The sequence below is a fragment of the Pongo pygmaeus genome, chromosome 19, assembly GCF_028885625.2.
Source record: "Pongo pygmaeus isolate AG05252 chromosome 19, NHGRI_mPonPyg2-v2.0_pri, whole genome shotgun sequence".
NCBI lineage: Eukaryota > Metazoa > Chordata > Mammalia > Primates > Hominidae > Pongo > Pongo pygmaeus.
In genome coordinates this window covers 69931032-69946343 of record NC_072392.2, presented here as the reverse complement: position 1 = coordinate 69946343, position 15312 = coordinate 69931032, and the positions used below count along the sequence as shown (strand labels likewise).

The following is a 15312-nucleotide window of genomic DNA, read 5'->3' as shown; positions in this document are numbered from 1 at the left end:
CTTTTTTTTTTTTTAGGATCTTAGCCTTTAGACCATAAAGACTTTGGGAGCCTTAAACAACTCTGGCCTCTTCCCTCATCACCACTTCTACTTGCTATAGGAGATTCTTGCTTTCTGATGCAGAGGCTTTTACTCTTGGCTGACCACGTGTGTAGAAAAATGTCTACACACAGTATGTGCCGCCATTCTGTACTATGCAGTGATACGTGAAGGCATGGGCTCGGGTTAATAGGCCTAGGCTCCAACTTTAGCTCAGCTGAAGCTGGCGGCCCCTGGCAGATTACTTGGATTCAATCACCTGTGATGTTGAAGGCTGCCTAGTTGGTGAAATTTAAGTGAGCTGTATGTAAAATGGCACAGGGTAGGTGTTCAGTAAATGACTCCCTTTCCCACTACTGAGGCTAGAGGGACTTGGCAATCAGTACAGGAGGGTGAGAAAGCTAGTAGAGAATTTGAGAAAATAGAACATTCCCTAACTATTGTTTGATTCCCCTCAGATTCCATTGTTTTCTTTCCTCCAATTTAGCCATGACTGGACATTGACTTTTATTTCCTTCATACTCACAGCTAACTTTGTCATAACCTAGAGCCTCTACAGAGGAAGCCAGAAGAGACTGAAAGTGAATATTATTTACTGGTCCATTAGGACCAGCTAGTTTGAGATAAGGAACATTTTATTTAAAAGGTTTGAATTAGCATAGGCTGTAATCTATGTCTCACAGCTACAAAGACTAGACAGGCCAGGACACAACCCGCATTCTAGGCCCAGCTCTTCCATGAACTTGCAGATGACCTACAAAAATCATTCTATATGTGCTTGCCGTTCTCTGTGTTAATCAGATTATCCTACTGAAGGAGTGAGGTTTTCTCAATAAAAATGCAATGTGAAGGCACTTTTCAAAAATAAAATGAGGGAAGAAAGAAAAACTTGGAACTTTTTTCTATTTTTTTTTTTTATAAACAAAACTGCCCAGGTTTATTTGCCACCACCTCCTCCTCCCTGCCTGCTGCTGTGTGCCCTTCCACACGCAGTCAGGGGAGGGCTTCTCTGGCCTCCTCAGCTGTAATCTCCTGGGAGTAGAGGTCAGTGAAGAGAGCTGGCAGCCAGTAGTGGGCCTCCCCTGGGGCCTGTAAGTCCAGCCACGCCAACCCTTCCTTCAGCAGGTGTTCCTGGAGGGAAAAGGGAAGAAGAGTGGTTTGAGAACAGGGAGGTTCCATAGACAAAGGGTAGGTAATCAACCCCCACACCTATTTTGGCTTCAGTGAGGTTTTCAAACTAAATCTACTAAGTGCCTTCAAACATTTACACAACCAACTAAATGAGCTGTTTGGCCTTGGCCTTTGCCTGAATTTGAAAAATGCTACGAAGTCATTTAACTTGTGCTGCTGAGGAAGAGGGGTAGAGCCTAGCACAGTGGGATATAGTGGAAAGAACACATGGCTACAGAGATACTTGCTGTATGGCCTTCAGCAAATCACTGCCTCCATTTCCCCAGAAACTAAACAGAGATCACTGTTTAGCTACCTTTGAGTTAAGTTATTCCGGGTAGCAAACATGATTGACCATACTTATGCAAGAATAGACTCAGTTCCTAGAGCTGGAAATATGCTCAAAATGGGTTGTTTCTGTCCAGTATCATTAGGTAAATAATTACGTTATCCCCATTTTACAGATGAAATGAAAGGTTTAGACAGTTGAATTGCTTGGATAAGGAAAAAAGGTACTGAAGCCGGAGTTCTTACATTCTTACATTGCTCCCTCTTCACATCATTCATTCTTCAGTACAATGAAATTTGTATATATAAAGCTAGAGTATATACTATGCAATATAATGCTTAGTGGATAATTACAGATATGTAATTAATGTAGTTAATAATTCACTGTACTAACAGTGTTACTTCCAGTACAAACTACATTAATCTGACCAGCAACTCCAGGCTCAGCATGTTCAGGAGAGAGTGTCGGTTCCCCAAGTAGCAGGGGCAGCCTGGTATTGTGTGCACGCCAGAGTTAGGAACCTGCCTTCCTAGTTCTACCTTTTTGGTGCCATCTTCAGAGAAGTGCTGGGCTTCCTTCTAGCATGACAGCAGTAGCCTTCAAGGCAGAAGGCTAGCAAAGCAATGCTGAAGTTCCTGCGTTTGTGGAACCCACATCCTCCCAACTGGGGCCTGCCTGTCTTTTCTGGACTGTTCCAAAGTTGCATACCAGCACTTGCCGCGCTCGCTCGGTCTCCCAATTAAGACTGGCTTTGATCTCACTGACAGTCACGTAGCCATTCTTCTGAAGGAAGGAGGAATGGGGATTGAATCAGTTAAGAGTGCACCTTCCCTTAGAACCCAGGATCTGCCCAGGAACAAGAGACTTACCCAGAAAGGAGGAAAAGCTGTCAAGCATGAGAGAACACAGAAAATGTTTAAAGGTTCCAGTGGGGAGAGAGAGAAGTGACTTTCAGCATGACAGAGGTAGGTTGGTGGGTTCAATCTTAAAAGTGGAGTCCCGGCTCATGCCTGTAATCCTAGCACTGTTTGGGAGGCCGAGGTGGGTGGATCACCTGAGGTCAGGAGTTTGAGACCAGCCTGGCCAACATGGTGAAACCCCATCTCTACTAAAAATATAAAAATTAGCCAGGCATGGTGGCACACGCCTGTAATCCCAGCTACTCGGAAGGCTGAGGCAGAAGAATCGCTGGAACCTGGGAGATGGAGGCTGCAGTGAGCCGGAGATTGCACCACTGCACACCAGCCTGGGCAACAGAGCGAGACTCCCATCTCAAAAAAAAAAAAAAGGTGGGGTCCCTCGTACTAACATATTAAGTTAGACTTCTGCAAAGCACTCTAGAGCATGACAAGGGAAGATTCTGGACAATTAATTGATGGGAAGAAATGGTGATAATCATAAACTGCTAATAATCTCCATTATTTAAATATTCAGCTCTTGCCCTGCCTCATTCTACTCATCCTCCAATACAGAAAAGCCCTTCCTTTATTTAGTTCTGTTTTACGTTATAAAGAAAACTGGGCTGGGTGCAGTGGCTTACCCCTGTAATCCCAGCACTTTGGGAGGCTAAGGCGGGCGGATCACCTGAGGTCGGGAGTTTGAGACCAACCTCAGGCCTGGCCAACATGGAGAAACCCCTTCTCTACTAAAAATACAAAATTAGCTGGACGTGGTGGCACACACCTGTAATCCCAGCTACTCGGGAGGCTGAGGCAGGAGAATCACTTGAACCTGGGAGGCCGACATTGTAGTGAGCTGAGATCACGCCATTGCACTCCGGCCTAGGCAACGAGTGAAACTCCATCTCAAAAATAATAAAGAAAATTGAACATATCTATCCTAAATACCTGATGGGGATTTGGGGGAAGATGGCATATGCTTAAGGCATGATGAGGGATGGGGGCATGGCAAACAAGATTTTTTAAAATCTGTTTTTGAAGAATCCATAAAGTAGTTCCAAAAGACATCAAAGAGTCTTGCTACCCAAAGAAATCTAGTTAGTCGTCTGCATGTCTGCCCACCTGACTAGACTGTAAGCTCCTTGAGAGCAGGAATTTTATCATTCTTATCTTTATATGCCCCACAGCCTGGCCCAGTGCTTTGCACTGTAGCTGCTCAATAAATGTCTGCTGAACAAGCACAGGCCTGAGTAGTTCATCCATTGGATAGTCTCAGCAAAAGACCTGCATAATGAGGAGCAGGAGCTGAGAACTGCTCCAGACTTGCATCACAGACTGTCCCTTGCACACACACACACTCGAAGGTGCACCAGTACCTCTGCCAGCTGCAGCACCACGGTGTGATCCATATTGAGCTCAGCTGGAACAGACTGAATGAGGTAAGTGCCGCCCACAGGGATGATGCCGAAGCCAGTGCCAAGTGCCTTTAGTTTCTTGATGGCTCTGATCAGGTCATCTCTGAGGTAAGGAAGAGTTGCTTAACGACCCTTGGCAGATCAGACCTAACAACACAGTTTCAGCTCTGCCCTGGGCAGGATACTGACAGAAAATTTAGAAGAATGCACAACTGCCAGGCGCAATGGCTCATACCCATAATCCCAACACTTTTGGGATGCCCACATTGAGAAGACTGCTTGAGCCCAGGGGTTAGAGACCAGCCTGGGCAACACAGCAAGACCTTGTCTTTACTAAAAATAAAAAATTAGCAGGGCATGGTGGCAATCGCCTATAATCCTTGGGAGGCTGAGGCAAGAGGATCACTTGAGCCCAGGAGTTCAAGGCTGCAGTGAGCTGTGATTGTGCACCACTGTACTCCAGCTTGGGTGACAGAGCGAGACCCTGCCTCTAAAATAATAAAAGGCTGCACAACACTCAACTTAGTCAGTAAAAAGACAGGGTCAAGGAGCAATAAGTGATGCTTGGACAATCATGGGAGATACACAGGAGTCAGGCTCTCTGCTCAGCGAACCACTCATTCCAACACCCAGGCAGAGGTCAAAGATACACTTGCAGATGCCCATCAGGAAATGTGAATGAGTGAGCTGAAGAGGCAACGGGGGGTAGTGTCACCTGTGGTAAACTAGAGAATGCTTATCTATTTTAAAGGGGGCAACCCAGCTGATAATTATTGCCAAGTGGAAATTCAAACCCAATACTGCCAAGTTTTCTGATTCTAATTGAAATCAGAGAAAAAGAAAACCTACAAAACAGTGTGTAGATCACATATCCAGCCCACATACAGAGTTTAAAACCTCTGCCAAAGCTCAAAAAATGTTATCATCCAAACAGCCAGGGAAAGGGCACTTTTAGGTAGATTGGAATGCATTCTCCAACCCCCAAGAATAGCAAACTGAAATGCTTCAAATGCTCACCCTCTCTTCATGAAATTTGCAATGAGTATGGCTAGTAATCTTTTGTTATCACTTTCTTTTTTTTTTTTTTTAAGAGATGAGGTCTTGTCTGGGCGCGGTGGCTTACACCTGTAATCCCAGCATTTTGGGAGGCCGAGAGTTCGAGACCAGCCTAGCCAACATGGTGAAACTCCATCTCCACTAAAAATACAAGAACTAGCAGGGCGCCAGCGGCAGGTACCTGTAATCCCAGCTACTCAGGAGGCTGAGGCAGAAGAATCATTTGAACCCGGGAGGCGGAGGTTGCAGTGAGCTGAGATTGTACCACTGTGCTCCAGCCTGGGCAACAGAGCGAGAGTCCATTTCAAAAAACAAAAAAAAAAAAAGTAGAGATGACATCTTGCTCTGTGTCCCAGGCTGGAGTGCAGTGGTGCAATCATAGCTCACTGCAGCCTAGAACAATGGGTGCATGCCTCAACACCCAACTAATTTTATTTTTTGTAGGGACAAGGTCTCACTACACTGCCCAGGCTGGTCTCGAACTCCTGTCCTCAAGCGATCCTCCCACCTCAGCCTCCCAAAGAGCTAGGATTACAGGTGTAAGCTATTGCACCCAGCCTCTTTACTTTTCTTTGAATATTCTAGGTCTTCAAGATCTCATAGTAGGCCGACTCTTTGGAAGTTACATCAAAAACAGCCTTTTATCTTTTCTCAAATTGGACTCGCACATAGAGGCTGGAGAACTAGATAAATTTATATTCCATCATCTCACTACCACCTCTTTCCCCAGCCTTTCTAGGCACCTACTCTAGTCTCCTTGGCCTCAAATAATCTCAAGACTATATACAGCCCTGGCCAGTCATGGTGTCTCACACCTGTAATCCCAGCACTTTGGGAAGCTGAGGTGGGCAGATCACTTGAGGCCAGGAGTTCAAAACCAGCCTGGCCAACAAGGTGAAACCCCATCACTACTAAAAATACAAAAATTAGCCAGGCGGCCGGGCGCGGTGACTCACACCTGTAATCCCAGCACTTTGGGAGGCCGAGGCGGGTGGACACGAGGTCAGGAGATCGAGACCATCCTGGCTAACACAGTGAAACCCCGTCTCTACTAAAAATACAAAAAATTAGCCAGGCGTGGTGGCAGGTGCCTGTAGTCCCAGCTACTCAGGAGGCTGAGGCAGGAGAATGGCGTGAACCCGGGAGGCGGAGCTTGCAGTGAGCAGAGGTTGCGCCACCGCACTCCAGCCTGGGCGACAGAGTGAGACTCTGTCTCAAAAAAAAAAAAAAAAAAAAAATTAGCCGGGCATGGTGATGTACACCTGTAATCCCAGTTACTGGGGAGGCTGTGGCATGAGAATTGCTTGAACCCAGAAGGCAGAGGTTGCAATGAGCTAAGATGGGGTCACTGCACTCCAGCCTGGGTGACAGCAAGACTCTTTCTCAAAGGAAAAAAAGACTATATATAGCCCCAAGTTTGTTAAAAAAATAATACATGAAAAAATGCTTAGGAACTACATTAAAATATATAGCAGTTGTAATCTCTTAATTGAGAAATAATGGTTTTTGTTTCCTTTTTTAAATCTATATTTTCTGTTTTCTAAAAATAGCCAGCCATACTGGCCCATGCCTATAATCCCAACTACTTGGGAGGCTGAGGTGGGAGGATTACTTGAGCCCAAGAGTTTGAGGCTGCAGTAAGCAACGATCTTGGTAGCAGTAAGCTGTGATCGTGCCACTGTACTCCAGCTTGGGCAACAGTGAGACCCTATCTCTTATTTTTTGTTTTTTTTTTTTCTGTATGATATGGAGATCATACAGATTTCTAAGCTAGCCTAGACATGAGGAATAGAGAGAAAAGAGTTCCATCTGAATTTTAAAGACCTCTTTCTGTACTCCAAGGGATTGGAAGACAAGACCTACTGACTGACATCCTGGGCGAACTTGCCCCTTCCCTTCAACACCTGTTGATGTAGTTCCTCCAAAGTTATCAGACCTATTGGAGACAGGGAACAGAAATCAGAAAAAGAGATTACCCACTTCAAATAAGTTGACAGTCATACAATTCCAGTGGCCTACAAGTAGCAAATAACATTCTAGTTCCTAATTTTTTTTAACTCTCTCCTTATGAAATAACTGACCATAATATGAGAAATGGATTGTGAGACCTTGCTAGGCCTGTCAACAGAGTGAGAGCTATGAAAATCTAAAAACAAGCAGTATCATCTTTGAAAAACTATAAATGTCCTCTTGACATCAAGGCCATGTCTATTTATAGTCGATGATGATTTGTAAATGGTTTTAAGTTTTCTTTGTGTAACTTCAATCCACACCATTTAATGTGCTTACTAAGAAAGATGGCATCACCAGATGACAAATTTTAAGGTCACATTTTAGGGAACACAGACTCAGTTGGCATTCCCATACGTCGGAGAGACAGTGCAGGACTATAGATACTAATGAGAAAATCACTCCAGACACATCAGACATCAGGGGAAAAGGCCTATTTCCTACCTCCCTACTATTTTCTGTACTGACTAGGGACTAGACCTTCCTGGCCAAAGATCTTTGGAGAACAGAGACAATCGTTCAGGTAATTCTATTTACCCTTGGCCATGGAGACTTGCCATGGATTCAACTGCATGAAACAGCTAAGATGTCTCTCAAGTCCTTAGAGGCCTGTAGACTGCAGGATGGAAACGATAATCTTTTACGGTTTTCTCCCTCTCAGAGAAGTCCAGAGTCCAGTTCACAGGACCTAGCCACCCTCACCTCCATTCCGATGCTTCAGCGCCAGGCACACTTCGATAATTTGGACACCTAGTTCGTAATAGAAGTCCCCCACGCCCAGCATCTCAGACCAAAATCCTTTTCCAGCTACAAGACAGAAAAACAAAATCTCGATTATTGATTAATTTACATCCTTCTTTTCTTTCAAACCTGCATTAAAACATCTATCATATGGGAAGTCTTCCCTGCATGGCATGAAGTTCTTCTGCTCCATCTGCTACTCAGGAAACAACTGGACTCACGGTAACTCCTGCTGAAGAACAGGGTGAGACGATTCCAGAGGGTAGGCAATCTAAAAGTCATTTCTGGCTGAGCGCAGTGGCTCACGCCTGTAATTCCAACACTTTGGGACACTGAGGTGGGCGGATCGCTCGAGACCAAGAGTTCAAGACCAGCCTGGCCAACATGGCAAAACCCCATCTCTACTAATAATAAAAAAAAATTAGCCAAGAGTGGTGGTGTGCGCCTGTAATCCCAGCTACTTGGGAGGCTGAGGCAGGAGAATTGCTAGAACCCAGGAGGCAGAGGTTGCAGTGAGCCAAGATCGCGCCGACATACTCCAGCCTGGGCAACAAGAGCACAACTCTGTCTCAAAAAAAAATAAAAAATAAAAATACAGCCAGGCACAGTGGCTCACGCCTGTAATCCCAGCACTTTGGGAAGCCAAGGCTGGTGGATCACAAGGTCAAGAGATCGAGACCATCCTGGCCAATATGGTGAAACCCTATCTCTACTAAAAAAACAAAAATTAACCAGGCGTGGTGGCGCGTGCCTGTAATCTCAGCTACTCAGGAGACTGAGGCAGGAGAATCGCTTGAACCCGGAAGGTAGAGGTTGCAGTGAGCCGGGATTACGCCACTGCACTCCAGCCTGGCAACAGAGCGAGACTGCGTTTCAAAAAAAAATAAAAATAAAACAAAAGTCATTTCTATTTGGCTAATTCTGGCTCAGGATACTGAAAAAACGAGTTTCCATTCACAAAGCATACAGTGAAATATAATGGGAAATATGGTCTAGACAAGACTAAGAGAAAGAATATGCCGACTCAGCATTCAAAAATCCACTGAATGTTCTGCAAGTTACCAGGAGTGTAGAAATAAAAAATAAATAAATAAACAATCCACTGACGACAATATTCTATTCAGTGAAAAATGCAGGTTGGGTGCAGTGGCTCACACCTGTAATCCCAGCATTTTGGGAGGCAGAAGCAGGCAGATCACCTGAGGTCAGGAGTTCGAGACCAGCCTGACCAACATGGAGACATCCCATCTCTACTAAAAATACAAAATTAGCCAGGCATGGTGGTGGGCACCTGTAATCCCAGCTACTTGGGAGGCTGAGGCAGGAGAATCGCTTGAACCTGGGTGGCAAAGGTTGCAGTGACCCAAGATCACGCCATTGCACTCCAGCCTGGGAATCAAGAGCAAAACTCCATCTCACCAAAAAAAAAAAAAAGAAAAAAAAATGTAGGTTGTAGAGCAGTTGTAATTATATTATAATCCCATATATGTTTACAAAGTTGGGGCCAGGCCAGGAGCAGTGGTTCACGCCTGTAATCCCATACTTTGGGAGGTTGAGGGGCAGATCACGAGGTCAGGAGACCAAGACCATCCTGGCTAACACGCTGAAACCCTGTCTCTACTAAACATACAAAAAATTAGCCGGGCATGGTGGTACACGCCTGTAGTCCCAGCTACTCAGGAGGCTGAGGCAGGAGAATCACTTGAACCCAGGAGAAGGAGGTTGCAGTGAGCCAAGATTGTCGCGCCACTGTACTCCAGCATGGGCAACAGAGCGAGACTCTGTCTCAAAAAAAAAAAAACAAAAACAAAAAAAACATTGGGGCCAGGCACGGTGACTCACGCCTCTAGTCCCAGCTTCACTCAGGAGGCTGAGGCAGGAAAGTAACTTGAGCCCTGGAGTTGAAGGCTGCAGTGGGCTGATTGCACCAATGCACTCCAGCCTAGGTGACAGAAACCTCAACACTAAAAAATAATAAATTAGTAATTTCTTTTTTTTTTTTTTGAGATGGAGTCTCGCTCTGTTGCCTGGGCTGGAGTGCAGGGGCGTGATCTTGGCTCACCGCAACCTTCACCTCCCGGGTTCAAGTGATTTTCCTGCTTCAGCCTCCCGAGTAGCTGGGATTACAGGCATGTGCCACCATACCTGGCTAATTTTTTGTATTTTTAGTAGAGACAGGGTTTCACTGTGTTAGCCAGGATGGCCTCATCTCCTGACCTTATGATCTGCCCGCCTCAGCCTCACAAAGTGCTGGGATTACAGGCGTGAGCCACCACGCCCGGCGAATAATTTTTTTTAAAGTTTATAAGTATGAGGAAGGGCTCAGTGCAGCGGCTCACGCCTGTAATCCCAGCACTTTGGAAGGCCAAGAAAGGCCGATCACTTGATCCCAAGAGTTCAAGACCAAACTGGGCAACATGGTGAAACCTCCTCTCTACAAAAAATACAAAAATTAGCCAGATTTGGTGGTGCAGGCCTGTAATCCCAGCTACTTGGGAGGCTGAAGCACAAGAATTGCTTGAACCTGGGAGGCAGAGGTTGCAGTGAGCCAAGATGGCACCACTGCACTCCAGTGTGGGTGACAGAGCAAGACTGTCTCAAAAAAAAAAAAAAAAAATTTTTTTTTTTTAAACAAGATCTTGCCGTAGCCTCAACTTCCCAGTCTCAAGCAATCCTCCCACCTTAGCCTCCCGAGTAGCTGGACTATAGACACATGCCACTACACATGGCAAATTTTTATACTTTTTGTAGAGATGGAGTCTCGCCATGTTGCCCAGGCTGATCTTTAACTCCTGGATTCAAGTGATCTGCCTGCCTTGGCCTCACAAAGTGCTGGGATTACAGGCATGAGCCATTGTACCTGGCCAAAATTAAATATTTTTTAATAAAGAGGGAAAATGCCATAAAAAATTCTACTGTAGATCATTCAAGGAATGATCATGGACACTGGCTACTCAGCCGATAGTCGGTCTATCTTCCGTATCAGACTGGGAACTAGCCATCCTGCTAGGTACTCCCTAAAGACGACACCCTTGGCCAGGCGCAGTGGCTCATGCATGTAATCCCAGCACTTTGGGAGGCGGAGGCGGGCGGATCACAAGATCAGGATATTGAGACCATCCTGGCTAACATGGTGAAACCCCATCTCTACTAAAAACACAAAAAATTAGCCAGGCGTGGTCGCGGGCGCCTGTATTCCCAGCTACTCGGGAGGCTGAGGCAGGAGAATGGCGTGAACCTGGGAGGCAGAGCTTGCAGTGAGCCAAGATTGCGCCACTGCACTCCAGCCTGGGCGACAGAGCAAAACTCCGTCTCAAAAAGACAACACCCTCTGGGTCTTCCTGCAGGCCTTTCTAGCGGATGCCCCAACAGTGGTAACAACAACTATGTGAGCTTCTGTCCGTCAGGTACTCTCTAAGAACACTGGACCCCTACAGACAACTTCTTACAGGCCAGTGGATCCACACCAATGGTTGCACACATGTCCTGGAACTGCACACGGAACTCAGGATTCTTCCGGATCTCCTGCTTGTGTTTGCTGGCAAATTCCTCCAGGTTGGTCTTGAACATGTCCAACTGCTTTGACATCTGTTGGATGGACAGGGAGTGGTGAAGGGCAGCCCAGCCAAATGATAATCAGATGCCAAAAACAGGTCCCCAGCCCTGTGGCAGGGCAAAGGCTGAAATAACCAGTCTCCCTCAGCCTACCATTATGCTGTTTACCATCTCTCTTATCCCTGCCTCTCCTTCACAGTTCTGTTGTCAGCAGAAATGGGATGCTGTACTGTTTTCTCACTTTCAAAATATACAATTTTTCGTGCATTCCTCTTCTAAAATCAGCATGCATTTAATAATCAAGGTGCACATATATACAACCAAATATATGCACAAAAAAAGAAAAAGGTGTATATATAATGTGGTGTTCCTTTTCTTTTTCCCAGAAAAACTTATTAATTTGAAGATGTACCTAATAATTCATTGTATCTTAGAAATGAGGGAATGCAGCGTTCACCCATTAGAAAATCTTTACCCCCCTGCTGACAGAAAGGCTGGACGGGAAAAAAATGAAGCGTCACATGAATCTGTTTATAACCTTTGAGTCTGGCCAGGAATGGTGGCTCACACCTGTAATCCCACAATGGATCACTTGAGCCCAGGAGTTCAAGATTAGCTGGGGCAACATAGCAAGACTGTCTCAATCAATCAATATATATTTTTTTAATTTTTTTTGAGACAGAATCTTGCTTTGTCGCCCAGGCTGGAATGCACTGGCACAATCTCAGCTCACTGCAACCTTCGCCTCCCAGTTTAAGCGATTCTCTTGCCTCAGCCTCCCAACTCATTGGGACGACAGGCATGCACCACCACACCTGGCTAATTTTTGTATTTTTAGTGGAGACAGGGTTTCATCATGTGGGCCAGGCTGGTCTCGAATTCCTGACCTCAAACAGTCCATCTGTCTCAGCCTCCCAAAGTGCTGGGATTACAGATGTGAGCCACCGCACAGGGCCAATCAATCAATCAACCAATATAAATTTAAAAAAAACAAAACAAAAAACTTTTGAGTCATGAACCTCCCTGGGGGTCAATTCCAGATAAAGAACTGCTCTGGGACTGTAATTTGCCAGATTGCATTTCATGTTAAATACAAAAGACTTGGGGATTTTCTGACTTTCTCTTTTCCTAATTAACAAGGACCATCTTCTATCCCACCAAAAATAAGCACTCCTAGCCCAATATTTAATTCTCACATAAAACTGTTAGAAACCTCCACATTCTTAGGCGGAGGTTGCAGTGAGCCAAGATCACGCCACTGCACTCCAGCCTGGGCAACAAGAGTGAAAACTCGGTCTCAAAAAAAAAAAAAGAAAAAGAAACCTCCACATTATTTTAATCACCATTTTCAGTTGATTCCTGCATGCCATCTCCCCTGTGAGTGGGAGCTTTTGAAAAGCACAGCCTGGGTTTACTATTTTGCCTCAGCTCACAGCCCCATTTTCCTGCTTAACGGCTTCCTCCACTTCTTCCCCAATCACAATCACTGGGTAAACTCGGAGCACGTACAGAGAAGGGAAGGGCTGGAAAAGAAAACTGCACAGGAGGTGCACCCCCCATCACTCACACACTGTCCTGGTATGTGCCTAGATGTCATGATGGTGGTGTAGGTGCCACAGGTTAGGCAATATTTTCATTTTATTCTGAGGTATTTAAAATGAAAAGCCCCAGAGGACCTAAATCAATAACAGTTCTACCACTTACTACCCATATAACCTTGGATATATTACTTAACACCCCAGTGTCCTCAATTTCTGCCCACCTCGGCCTCCCAAAGTGCTGGGATTACAGGCGTTAGCCACCACACCCGGCCTTTTTTTTTTTTCTTTTTTTTGAGATGGAGTCTTGCTCTGTCCCCCAAGGTGGAGTGCAGTGGCATGATCCTGGCTCACTGCAACCTGTCTCCTGGGTTCATGCAATTCTTCTACCTCAGCCTCCCCAGTAGCTGGGACTACAAGGGCCCGCCACCACACCCAGCTAATTTTTGTATTTTTAGTAGAGACGGGGTTTCACCAAGTTGGCCAGGCTGGTCTCGAACTCTGGACCTCCGGTGATCAGCCTTCCTCAGCTTCCCAAAGTGCTGGGATTACAGGCATATGCCACAGCACCCGGCTCTCAATTTTAAACTCAGAATACGGCCGGGCGCTGGGGCTCAGGCCTGTAGTCCCAGCACTCTGGGAGGCCGAGGCGGGTGGATCACCTGAGGCCAGGAATTTGAGACCAGCCTGGCCAATATGGCGAAACCCTGCCTCTACAAAAAAGAATACAAAAATTAGGGCCCGGCATGGTGGCTCACGCCTTTAATTCCAGCACTTTGGGAAGCCAAGGTGAGCGGATCACGAGGTCAAGAATTTGAGACCAGTCTGACCAACATGGAGAAACCCTGTCTCTACTAAAAATACAAAAATTAGCCGGGCATGGTGGCGCATGTCTGTAGTTCTAGCTACTCGGGAGGCTGAGGTTGGAGAATCACTTGAACCCGGGAAACGGAGGCTGCAGTGAGCCGAGATCGTGCCACTCTACTCCAGTCTGGGCAACAGAGCAAGACTCCCTCAAAAAACAAACAAACACCTCAGAATAATAGGGTTCCTTCCTTATGGGACTGTAATGAGGACTGAACAAGACAGTCTATGTAAAGAAAACAGACAAACGCCTGGGATGTTACAAGCATGTAATCACTCAAAGATGTTAGCCATTATTGTTATTAGCAAGTCACCTAAAAGATCTCAGCGGCTCAGAAATCAAAATTTGCCAAACACCCTATTTCTAGTTCACTCTACACAATCAAGTTCGTATCCAAGGTGTCTTGGCCAGCCCTGTTAGTTCTCCCTCCCTGCCTGGGGCTCCCCAACCGACTCACCTGGGCTAGCTGGTCCTCAGCCAAGACCGTCCCTCGCTCCTTATACTTGGCCTGTCAGACAAAGAGACCAGCATAAGTTAAGAGAGTGGGCGCTGGGGGCCAGGAGCGGTGGCTCACGCCTGTAATCCCAGAACTTTGGGAGGCCGAGGCGGGCGGATCACGAGGTCAGGAGATCGAGACCATCCTGGCTAACACAGTGAAACCCTGTCTCTACTAAAAATACAAAAAATTAGCCGGGCGTGGTGGTGGGCGCCTGTAGTCCCAGCTATTCCGGAGGCTGAGGCAGGAGAGTGGCGTGAACCCTGGAGGTGGAGGTTGCAGTGAGCCGAGATCGCGCCACTGCACTCCAGCCTGGGCGACAGAGCAGGACTCCGTCTCAAAAAAACAAACAAAAAAAACAGAGTGGGCGCTGGGGTCCCCCATTTGTGCTGCCACAGCTTTGGGATGAAAAGAGGAGGGTCTCTCTTAAATTGTTTTCTTAGGGAGAAGGACAGGGTGAAGGAGTAGAATCGACGACTGTAGATTTGTGAGTAGAATCCCATTTGTAGTTAAACTTGGGTAAGTGGGAGAAAGGGTTGGGCATCTGGGAACGCTGCCAATCCACCGGAAGCTGGAGAAATTCTGTGTCCCGGGGCCGAGAAGCCAGTCTCAGATTCTGTTGGGAGGAACGGGTAGGACTCTGCTCCGGGACAATTCAGTCTCGCACGGGTCAGGGGCAGGTTGTGGGTCGGCCTTCTTCTTGCTCACCTCTGCAAGTTTCTTCTTGGCGATGGCGCCAGCTCCCACCCCGCGGCGGTGCATCCCCACCCTGGGCCCGCGGGCCGCCCAGCTGCCGGGACCCCAGATCTCCGCGTCCCGGACTCCGCCGCCGGCTCCCCAAGGCGGAAGCCCGAGCCGCGCGTCATCTGCACGCGCCGGAAGCCACGAGCCGCATTTCCTGCCGCGAGGCTGAGTGTCTCCAGTTCCTACCGGCCCGGCGACCCCGCCTGTAGCTAGTGGCCAAGATTCGCAAAGCCTCGGGGCGAGGAAAGCACGAGTATTCGAGCGCCGCCGAGGCCCTCCTTGGCTAGTGCTGGGACATGGAGCCCCGGCAGCCAAGGCCAACCTTGTGCATTCCGCCCACGTAGGCGCCTGGGGCCCTAGTCTTCCTCGACTGCCCCTCCACTGCCTGGAGGTCATCAAATGCCCCTGGACCACCTCCTACGTGCCAAACGCTGTGTTGGCCATCCAGGGTTCCATATTGAGCATAAAATAGCCCTCTGCCCTAATGGAGTTAAC

At 47.0% G+C, this 15312-nt stretch overlaps 1 protein-coding gene across 2 annotated transcripts; it reads right to left on the bottom strand.

Annotated features, from left to right (window-relative positions):
• Positions 1 to 925: 925 nt before the first annotated feature.
• SNF8 (SNF8 subunit of ESCRT-II) lies at positions 926 to 14944 on the bottom strand. Of its 2 annotated transcripts, XM_054460002.2 has the most exons (8): positions 14782 to 14944; positions 14035 to 14085; positions 11069 to 11207; positions 7581 to 7685; positions 6732 to 6804; positions 3774 to 3915; positions 2207 to 2281; positions 926 to 1170 (listed from the first exon to the last, which is right to left on the bottom strand). In XM_054460002.2, the coding sequence occupies exons 1-8, from the start codon at positions 14833 to 14835 to the stop codon at positions 1033 to 1035; spliced, it is 777 nt and encodes a 258-aa protein (XP_054315977.1). In that variant the 5' UTR covers positions 14836 to 14944; the 3' UTR covers positions 926 to 1032. The 2 variants fall into 2 exon arrangements, with proteins under 2 accessions (XP_054315977.1, XP_054315978.1); XM_054460003.2 differs by lacking the exons at positions 11069 to 11207; positions 14035 to 14085; positions 14782 to 14944 and having other exon boundaries at positions 7416 to 7685.
• Positions 14945 to 15312: the final 368 nt, after the last annotated feature.

Excerpts from the sequence above, each read along its gene's own strand:
- SNF8 (XM_054460002.2), bottom strand. The coding sequence starts at position 14,835 with ATGCACCGCCGCGGGGTGGGAGCTGGCGCCATCGCCAAGAAGAAACTT. Across the intron at positions 7,686-11,068 it reads TGGTGTGGATCCACTGGCCT|CTGGAAAAGGATTTTGGTCT; the intron begins GTAAGAAGTTGT and ends TCTGTCTTGTAG. Across the intron at positions 1,171-2,206 it reads AGCGAGCGCGGCAAGTGCTG|GAACACCTGCTGAAGGAAGG; the intron begins GTATGCAACTTT and ends TTTTCCCTCCAG.